Source organism: Leucoraja erinacea, chromosome 6 (genome assembly GCF_028641065.1).
Source record: "Leucoraja erinacea ecotype New England chromosome 6, Leri_hhj_1, whole genome shotgun sequence".
NCBI lineage: Eukaryota > Metazoa > Chordata > Chondrichthyes > Rajiformes > Rajidae > Leucoraja > Leucoraja erinaceus.
The window spans coordinates 70253685-70264544 of NC_073382.1; the positions used below are offsets into that span (position 1 = coordinate 70253685).

The 10860-nt window shown below is 39.9% G+C and overlaps 1 protein-coding gene across 1 annotated transcript in view; it reads left to right on the plus strand.

The window, feature by feature from the left end:
* The window catches only part of arhgap42a (Rho GTPase activating protein 42a), a 252691-nt gene extending 242067 nt beyond the window's left edge, over positions 1–10624 (plus strand). Inside the window, exons 23-24 of the mRNA XM_055637337.1 lie at positions 2008–2087; positions 9040–10624. Coding sequence (XP_055493312.1) covers positions 2008–2087; positions 9040–9128 — 169 coding nt within the window. The 3' untranslated portion in view covers positions 9129–10624. The remainder of the gene's footprint in view (positions 1–2007; positions 2088–9039) is intronic.
* The last annotated feature ends 236 nt before the right edge of the window (positions 10625–10860 follow it).

Genomic DNA, 10860 nt, shown 5'->3' on the forward strand with positions numbered 1-10860 from the left:
CAGGAAACACTGATGTTCTAAGCATTTTGCAATGTCTGAAAAATTACACCTGACACTATGTACAATGAAAGAAAGACATTTGGCACAATGAACGACGTCACTCATTGTACAGTGTTAATTTAGGATGTTTAAACACTTTAGGCAACTGGTTTGGTGAGCACCTGCTCTCTGTCTGCCATGGCCACCTGGAGCTCCAAGTTGCCAGAAATCTCGATTCTCTTTCCTTTCCCATGCTCAGCTGTTTGTCTTTGGCCTTCTTCAGTGTCAGGGTGAGACCAAATGTGAACATGAGGAACAGCACCTCTTATTCCTCTTCGGCAGACTACAACCTGACTACATGAACATTAAATTCAGTAATTCCAGCTAACTTGCCCTTGCCCCTCTATCTACCCAAATCCTCCCACTCACACCCTTCTTTCTCATAACACCCTGCTCCCTCTCAGCCATTTTTCTCCCACACACCGCTCCCAATTAGTACTTCTTCCCCCCAATTTCCATCTGCACACGTAAGTCTCGACCCAAAACCTCACCCAAATCCTTTACTCCAGCATTTTGTGTCTATCTTTGTGTGTGGATCAGCATCTGCAGTTCTTTCCTACACACTCTGTTTTTTGGTCCCATGCTCCATCTTCCTTTCCCATCAGATTTTATTATCTGTAGCCCCTGGTTACCTCCAGCAATCATTTCCCAACCTCAGCGGTTAGCTCAACCCCTCTTCCCCTCCTTCCTCTAATCCATCTCTCCTCACCTGGATCCATCTATTGCATGCCAGCTCTTGCCACACCCCTCATCACATCTTCATACTAGTTATCTCCTCTCCACTAACCCAGATTAAAGGTCTCAACCCGAAACATCAACTGTCGATTCCCCTCTACAGATGTTGCCTGACTCGCTCACCTTCCCCAGCATTTTTCTTCGCACTCCGGTTTACAGCATCTGCAGTATTATATGCCTCCTGCTTTCTGTAGACCTCTGCTTATGGTCCTGACCTCCATGGTGGGGCAGAATTCACTCTGGGGCTCTATGGCATCTTGAAGTCCTGTGCTACTGTGCTTTTTGCAGCTGGAAGCTTGCGTCCAAATTCACCAAAAGCAGCTACAATATAGCTTCAATGCTGTCAACATGATGAAGATGGTACTTTTGGATGTCACTTTGATCCAACTGAGGTGTCTGGATACTGACTTTTGCTTGAGAGAAAGAGAGAGAGCAATAATGCTTAAAAATCAAGACCTGTATAGAAGAGGAACCTACATTTAATGTTGGTCCATTTAAGGTTAACCCATCATCAGTCTGAAGAAGGGTTTCGGCCCGAAACGTTGCCTATTTCCTTTGCTCCATAGATGCTGCTGCACCCGCTGAGTTTCTCCAGCACTTTTGTCTAATGTTGGTCTTCAGTTAGTTACATAAACACACCTGTAAAACAATTAAAGAAACAAAATCTAATGCACATAATATGCTGCATTATAGTGGTGTTCAGGAGATGATAAAGCATCACCATTGTTTTAAGCAGCGAGTCACGAGGTATTGCATTGTCCTCCCACTACTTAGAAACAGTCAACAATTGTTTTGACAACTCAAAGCTTCGCTGACTGAAGAACAGTGTCCATCTGTATATTCATTCCAGGTCACTGATGCAATACGAGATAGATCGTAATAATATTTGATCACAGTAACAGGTAATTTAAATGTTAAACAAAAATGGACTGAAATGTTTGTAACCTTATTATACACAGATGTTTAAAATAGTTACCATGACGTCTGAAGAAGGGTCTCAACCCGAAACGTCACCCATTCCTTCTCTCCAGAGATGCTGCCTGTCCCGCTGAGTTACTCCAGCATTTTGTGTCAATCGTTTGTTTAAACCAGCATCTACAGTTCCTCCCTACACAAATAATGCCCAATGTACATTGTGAAATATTTCTCTGATAACTATCTGATTAACTTTTTTGCTATGAAATAGTTTACTAGTAATTAAATGATATGTTTTATGGTAACTGTCTGAAACAGCCATGCCAAAGCCATGTATGCCTGCAAAGCGGAGCACAGCCATGAGCTCTCTTTCCCACAGGGGGCAGTGTTCACTAATGGTAAGTCTTAAGATTATTTATAAAAGTTTTTGTCGTGAAAGTCAAAATATCAAATAAAGTGCTGTGTCATTAACTGTTCAAATATGAATTTGTTATTAGATAGTGCTTTGCATTTTTGAAAAACAGTTGTTATATCTTCAAAAACATGGTGTGTTTTGGAATTACGATGTTAACTTGCTGATTTGGCCTTCACATACAAGGAAGAATTTGTATCATCCCATTAGAAGTGGAACTGTAATTGGTTGTCGAGTTGGATATTCATCATTATAAACTATTTTGTTCATATGACCCTCTGTTGAGTGAAAGGTTTGTGTCCAAACCACTCTTTTGCTACCACCATCAGTTTTCTCTGCTGCCCATTGGGAAAATGGTCATTTTTAACATTTATTGGTTATTTGGTTTATTTATTTAGTTGTGTTGCAGAAAGGTTTACTGATGAAAGTTTGCAAATTTATCTGCAATGGTCGCCGGGGTGTCGCCTGTGTGGTCGTGAGCCGTCTCCTCAGTCGCCCAAAGAGTCATAGCATCTTTCTGGTCACCGCAGGATTTTCAACAAGCGGGTTTGATGCAAATGAACGTAGCTTGATTTCTCCTGACGTAGGTGCTGTCGTAGTTGTAGGTTAACGTAGGTTGTCGCCAGGTTAACGTAAGTTGTCGCCAGGTGACGTAGGTTGCCACGGTGCTGACTTCGTTTTTTTGTTGTTGTTAAAGTAATGATTCTATTTCAAATTTTATGTCGAAGGGCGGTCCAGTCGCCAGTTTTTCGGCAACCTGCTACGACTATGACAGTCGCCGGAAGTCGCCTAAAAATAGCCTAAGTAGGACAGGCCCTTAAGTCATCAATGTTACTTTACTAATGTTGATGCCAGTTGCATTTGAGAAAACTGCTGGTTCAGTGTTAGTGCACTGCTTTTCCCTAGTCTAATGTTGCGGGTGTATTTTATGTTCCCAATGAATTTTCAGTGTGTAATCTTACTGGATCCCCCCCCATCACATTAACGTGGCAAGTGTAGTGTGGCACAACATCTGACTGTATAACCACCTGCGCTAACTCAACAGTGATGAGACTTGGTGATGATCACACACACACAGACACACAAACTTCATTAAATTATGTAAAGGTTCTACTCGCCTTTCAACCGGTTACTTTCACCCATTTCAATGAGCCTGGAGTGACGGGGGTAAAGAATGGACTCTGTCCTAGAGCTCGTGCCCATGAATAGATTGGTAGCAGGAATCTGAGACGGCACATCTGAAAATCTTAGTTGAAGATTCAACCCACTGTAACACTATGCTTAGTGAGAAAGCATTCAAGCCCACGTTCTCCAGCCACAAGAAAACCTTACAATACAATACAAGACTCCTAAATATTACTAGCTTTAGTTCAGATCGGGAATCCACTGTAAGCCAAGAAACAATGTTCCACAAATTATTTTGTGGTCCATGAGTATTTTGCCAGTTTGCAGAATGGTGTTATTCTTGACTCACAAGTGCAGGAAGGCCTAGTCTACAGCGACCAAAGTCCAACATTGCAGTGACCACAGCTCATTTCATTTTGCTGCAGATAGAGCAGTTGTACTCTACACATGTATTGTTTTAAGTGGATTCCATCATAGAAGCAGAGTTAGAATGAAGCAAAGATTCTGCAATAGTGGAAAAATTATTAAAGTACAAAGACAGAATAACCGCAAGGGGCAGGGTTGATAGTATGTGACAGCATCTCTAGGAAAGGCATGCAAGAGACTCCAGGTGCTATCAGACTCTTGAAACAGTGCAGAACAAGCTGTTCATCCAAGGTTTCAAACTCTCGTATCTTCTTCCAGAGGGAGAAAAGAGAAAGTAGGCACATTGCTTCTGACAACAGTTCTACTTCTACATGGGTGCATGTAGCACACAGCTACAAGATATCTTTGTGCCTTGCCCCGTCCTTGCGCTATTACACAGTGCTGCATTGCTCTTGAACAGTATGGTTTCTGCAGGTTAATCAGTGAAGCAGATTCCAAATACCCTTGGAGGACAATGTTGAGTACCAGTGGATCTGGCTGTCAAGTTTAACCAATTTGGTCGTGTAGAGTTTTTAGTTGATGAGCAACCACATCAGTTGATGAGCAAAGGGCATCAGTGGAGTGGGAGGGGAGAGAGGACATATCCTGGGAGAAATAACTTGTGGGCTGGTGTTGCCTGGAGCCATGCCATGCTCGGGATGGAGCCATCGTGACCTCTGTAGCCAGTTGGAGGAGGAAATTTCAACTCCCAGAACATTGATATTTGGACACTGACCTATTGCGGCATTAAAATATCCTTGCAAGGCCACAGGGGTCTGAGCTTCCTCTGGCGCTGCAATGGGTGCTAAGGTGCCATTACCAGATACTTTGGTTGATTCTACATTTAGGTTGATAGAGCTAACCACCACTTTCACATCACAAACCCTGTATGGGGTTGGAGTAGGACATCTCCATGTTCTTGATATTCAATGCAATTTATCTATCAAATTCTCCATACATTAAATGTTTCGTGGCATATACAGTGCATTCAGAAAATATTCAGACCCCTTCACTTTTTCCACATTTTGTTACGTAACAGCCTTAATCCAAAATTGATTAAATTCATTTGTTTTAATCATCAATCTACACACAATACCCCATAATAAAAAAGTGAAAATGGGTATTTAGACTTTTTTGGAAAGTAATTAAAAATAAATAACTGAAATATCACATTTACATAAATATTCAGACACTTTACTCAGTACTTTGTGAGGCACCTTTGGCAGCAATTACAGCCTCAAGTCTTCTTGGATATGACGCTAGAAGCTTGGCACACCTGTATTTGGGAAATGTCTCCCTTTCTTCCCTGCAGATCCTCTCAAGCTCTGTCATGTTGGATGGGGAGCGTCGATACACAGCTATTTTAAGGTCCCTCCAGAGATGTTCAATCAGGTTCAAGTCCGGGCTCTGGCTGGGCCACTCAAGGACATTCACTGACTTGTCACAAAGCCGCTCCTGTGTTGTCTTGGCTGTGTGCTTAGGGTCGTTGTCCTATTGGAAGGTGAACCTCCGCCCCAGTCTGAGGTCCAGAACGCTTTAGAGCAGGTTTTCATCAAGGATCTCTCTGTACTTTGCTCCGTTCTTCTTTCCCTCGATCCTGACTAGTCTCCCAGTTCCTGCGGCTGAAAAACATCCCCACAGCATGATGCTGCCACCACCATGCTTCACTGTAGGTATGGTATTGGCCAGGTGATGAGTGGTGCCTGGTTTCCTCCAGATATGACGCTTGGCATTCAGGCCAAAGAGTTTAATCTTGGTTTCATCAGACCAGAGAATCGTGTTAGAGTAGGTGCCTTTTGGCGAACTCCAAGCGGGCTGTCATGTGCCTTTTACTGAGGAGTGGCTTCCGTCTGGCCACTCTCCCATAAAGGCCTGATTGGTAGAGTGCTGTAGATGTAGTTGTCCTTCTGGAAGGTTCTGCCATCTCCACAAAGGAACTGGAGCTCTGTCAGAGTGACCATCCGATTCTTGGTCACCTCCCTGACCAAGGCCCTTCTCCCCCGATAGCTCAGTTTGGCCAGGCAGCCAGCTCTATGAAGAGTCCTGGTGGTTCCAAAGTTCTTCCATTTAAGAATGACGGAGGCCACTGTGCTCTTCGGGACCTGCAATGCTGCAGAAATTGTTTTATACCCTTCCCCAGATCTGTGTCTCGACACAATCCTGTCTCAGGTCTACGGACAATTCCTTTGTCTTCATGGCTTGGTTTTTGCTCTGACATGCATTGTCAACTGTGGGACCTTATATAGACAGGTGTGTGCCTTTCCAAATCATGTGCAATCAATTTAATTTATCACTGGTGGACTCCAGTCAAGTTGTAGAAACATCTTAAAGATAATCATTGGAAACAGGATGCACCTAAGCTCAATTTTGAGTGTCATAGCAAAGGGTCTGAATATTTATGTAAATGTGATATTTCAGTTATTTCTTTTTAATTACTTTGCAAAAATGTCTAAATACCTGTTTTCACTTCTTCATTTTGGGGCATTGTGTGCAGATTGATGATAAAAAAATGAATTTAATCCATTTTAGAATAGGGCTGTAACGTAACAAAATGTGGAAAAAGTGAAGGGGCCTGAATACTTTCTGAATGCACTGTACATATCAGTTGCCTTCTGCAGGACATTTCAGTAATGGTGATTCATCTGTAGCAAATGTTGTGTGTGTGATTTTCCCCTCTACCAAGCTGGCATCAGTGGCATCTTTGCCCATTGACCTGGGTGCTGTGTGACTGCTCTGCACCATATCACAGGTAGTTTCCATCTGCAATCTAACAACGTCAACATCTAGCTAGAGTGTGCAAGTGTGAAACCAAATGATAGTTTGTTTTAAGCATCACTGGCTTCCTAATGTTCCTCCACTGCCTGTCAAGATTGTCATTCATCAACATCCTAAAGGAAAGAGGCACATAAATAAGGTTGAAGTGAAGGGGAATTGAAAATAATGTGCTTTCTGACACTAGCTAAAGATTGTAAGTCACAACAGATTGTGAGACACTGATGTGAAAAAGAGGTTTAAGTATGATGATATCTTTAATCATTTCAGACTGGCTGTTTGCCATGCATTCAACGAGGACCACTTGAGTAATAGTTTTTCTTGTGTAGGAAGGAACTGCAGTTGTTGGTTTACACTGAAGATAGACGCAAAATGCTGGAGTAACTCAGCGGGACAGGGAGCATCTCAGGAGAGAAGGAATGGGTGACGTTTCAGGTTGAGACCCTTCTTCAGACAAATCAGTCTGGAGAATGGTCTTGACCCAAAACATCATCCATTCTTTCTCTCTAGAGATGCTGCCTGTCCCGCTGAGTTAGTCCAGCATTTTGTGTCTATTAATAGTTTTTCTTCCTAGAAACCTTCACTGTGCACCATTTGTTTGTAGGGAAGGAGAAGAGTAAAATTGTGTTAGTCCTTGGGGGTTGTGGTTATCGAGGTTAAATAACAGGGAGTATGTAAAAGCTGTGAGATATAGGTATAAGGTATGCAACAGTATTAAGTGGACCAATATTCAGTGACACATGTGCTTGTTAGGTTTTGATTAAGTCCCATCTGGATTGACCAACTCGGCATGGATTATGAGGGTGTGATGATTTGAGAAGTTGACAATGCATTTTGTCTTCACATATCTTTAAACCAAAAGTATTTTGAAAAGGAAAAGTTTAACATAACTGCCAATTAAATCAGTGGATAAAATCCAAGTAACGTATGCAAAACAATCTGTTTTGGGTGGTCGACAATGCATTTGGTAAAGTAACATTTGATTAATCCTTTAATCATTTGTGAAGCTGTTGAATTTCTTGTGCTGTATTCATGTCCTCAGAGGCCAAATGCTAAGAATGAATCTTTGCAACTATTTGCTTCCACTGTCCTTTCAGTGTGTCTGCCGTCTATGCACCCTATGGTAACAGGGCATCTCTAAATTCAACTTACTTTAGCAGCACCTTCCGGAGAGAAGGAATGGATGACATTTTGGTTCGTGATTCTTCTTCAGACCCAACCCAAAACGTCACCCATTCCTTCTTTCCAGAGATGCTGCCTGTCCTGCTGATTTACTCCAGCTTTTTGTGTCTGTCGTCAGTGTATATCAGCATCTGCAGTTACTTCCTGCACAGTTAACACTAATGCCCCTGTCCCACTTAGGAAATCTGAACGGAAACCTCTGGAGACTTTGTGCCCCACTCAAGGTTTCCGTGCAGTTCCCCGAGGTTTTTGTCCGTCTCCCTACCTGCTTCCACTACCTGCAACCTCCGGCAACCACCTGCAACCTCCGGGAACCGCACGGAAACCTTGGGCGGGGCGCAAAGTCTCCAGAGGTTTCCGTTCAGGTTTCCTAAGTGGGACAGAGGCATAACTGCACAGTGAAGCCATGTTAATGAACAGGCAGCCTGCAATGCAGTGATTACTTTCTGCATAATCACATAATGGTTTTCTGAGCTTTCCACCTTAGAATTGTTTTTTTTTTCTTTTTAAAATAACAATTTCATTGACTTTTGTTTTCTCATGAAGTGTTCGTAGAATGGCCAAGAATTATTTCACCCTCTTGAGCATGGTGTTGTAAAGACCACCTCATATTTATTTCTGTGCACTGGAGTAGACTTTTCTTTTGTATTCTTGAGCACAAACACATACACATTAAAAATATGACGCACCTTAATTACCCTGTTAATGAACACTGTAGTTTCAATAATAGCATGTGCCTGTGAAAATTAATGATCAATGATTGACAAGGCATTGGACATTAATTCATACCTATGCTGGTAAATGGATAGTGCTATGTATTAGTTTGGTTTAGAGATACATTATTTTCTCTCGCCTCTCTGACCACTTGCAATAACTCCAATGACTGACTACCCCATCGTTTAATGTGTAATCAAATCTAAACAGGTTTCTTGTTTTAAGCTCATAGCAAAGTAAACGGTGCATGAAAAATTAGAATTAAAAAATATAAAGCCAGGCCATCAAATTTGAAAAGAGCCAGTGCTGATGGTTGGCCTGGGTTTCAACCCCCACATGTGGCAGGGGGAACGATGGCCCATAAGGAGTTCCATTGTGAAGTCCTGAGAAAAAATGTGTTGCATTAGAAATTTAAACCACGTAAATGTACTCTTAATGGTGTCAACATTAGATAATGGTTTATCCATATTCAGATTGCTGGCTGTGAGGTCATCAACTGTGGGAGTGCTAATAAATTTTATGTATTATGAATATGATAATTTTCCACTGCACAGTGTATTAATTTTGGATGTGCAAAGTTACACTTTTTTGATTTCCTTAAAATGTGCAAGGAGTGAAACTTGATTTTTATTTTGGAGAAGTTAATATTATCTTCAGAAATTGTTAGTTTTAACAGAACAGATTTTACATTAAATTGCAGTACATTGAATGATTTTTTTTTTCATTTTATTAAACCCTAGTGCACTCGTCAGTGGAACCAGGATGGCTACAAGGAACATATGAAGGCAAAACGGGGCTAATCCCTGCAAATTACATAGTCTTTCTTTGATAACTGCTGGCAAGACTACAAAATCTCCATGGCATCCATGGTGAACAGTGTTAAAATCTGAGAATGCAATATAGTAACACAGCTCTATATCTGTCAAACAGCCGAGGGCAATAGACTGTTTGCCCTACTGAATATATGCCTTTATATGGTGTAAAGTAAAGGAATGTGGTATCCATCAATAAATGTTTGCTTAAACAAAAACACTAATCATATCAGCCATTGTTATTGACAAATATTCATCTTGTAGCATTGGAAATGGAAAAAGAGACAAATTTTAGTGTATATATCCATAGGTATACACATATATATTTTATACGCTGTAACATTTGTATTGCAAGGCTCCATGTTTGGAAAACCAAAGCTAATATGAGCTATAATGCAATTTTTATCTTGATGTTAATTTTTTTATATATATAATTGGTTGAAAGATGTTACTTTAGATGGATAAAGAAGAAATTTATATGTTGATTTATTATAGCATCACAAATTATACATTTATTTACAGTCTTATTTGAACTAGCTGCAGTGTTTTTCTTTAAGGCAAATTTTTGCTGTTTTTTCAGCTTAAAATCCTTCAACATAATTTTAATCAATTAACTTAATTGATCATTTTGTAAACTAAATTTTATGGACATGCAACTCTCCTTGACCAGTTTTTGTATTAGAATTAGAGGACTGATGGTCACCGATGTTTCATGTCTTTTAAGGAAAATAACTCAAGACGAGATGGGTATTTTCCTGAGATTCAAAAATACTTATGCTCAAAGACGTCTTCAGCTTTATTAAAATTGGTAACTGACGGTAGTTTTTTTACTTTAATGTACAAGTAATAAAACATCAATTTATTATTTACTAATGTAAATGTAAAATAGATGAAGAAGGATTGTATATTTAACATATTTTGTTGATGAACTACTTATGATCTCCAAATACTTAAGTACCCATACATTTCTTGAGCATTCAGTCTTGGATTATAAGTGATTGCTTTTAAACTTCTCAGAGCACGTTCAATATTCATAAGACTAACCATTTATTATGATCTGATTGTTGTTTATAAGGAAGTTACCTATTTATCACACCAGTTTCTCCTGTCAAAATATTTTTGATTATGCTTTAAGATATGTTCACAGCTTCTGAAGTTGTTTTGTTTTAGCAACTTAAATTTGAAATTGAATTTCTTGTGGGAAATTACAAGATGTTATTACTTTTAAGTGAAAGAGGCAGAATGGTGCCAGCATTGAGGAACACAAAAATCGCACTTTTGTAACTATTTTTTTCCCAATACACTGGTGTATTGGTGACCTATTTGAATGTTGGTTTTCTTTCTTAGATATATATAACATTCAGTGATAACATTCATACTTTAAAGTGTATATTGTCAAATATTTTGTTTTAGTGTATTTAATAATTATTCAAAAAAACTGTCACCATATGTATAATGTGTTCAACTGAAATGTTTTCTGATCATTCAGATTTGTATAAAATTACATGATTATACGTGTGGCTTAGCATATCATTTATACTGCTGTTTGAATATACTTGTAGTGGATTGCAACATATAAATCATTTTAAGACATGGTAAGAAACCGAATAGTGGAAACATGAATTTGAATTTGATAGTCAACAGATTGTGGGGTTTTAATATAATTCCCGGAGCAAACTAGTGTCTGCTGTGATCACAAAGGGTATTTCCTATGGCAGTTTCTGTGGTAGGTACACCAGGGCACAGATG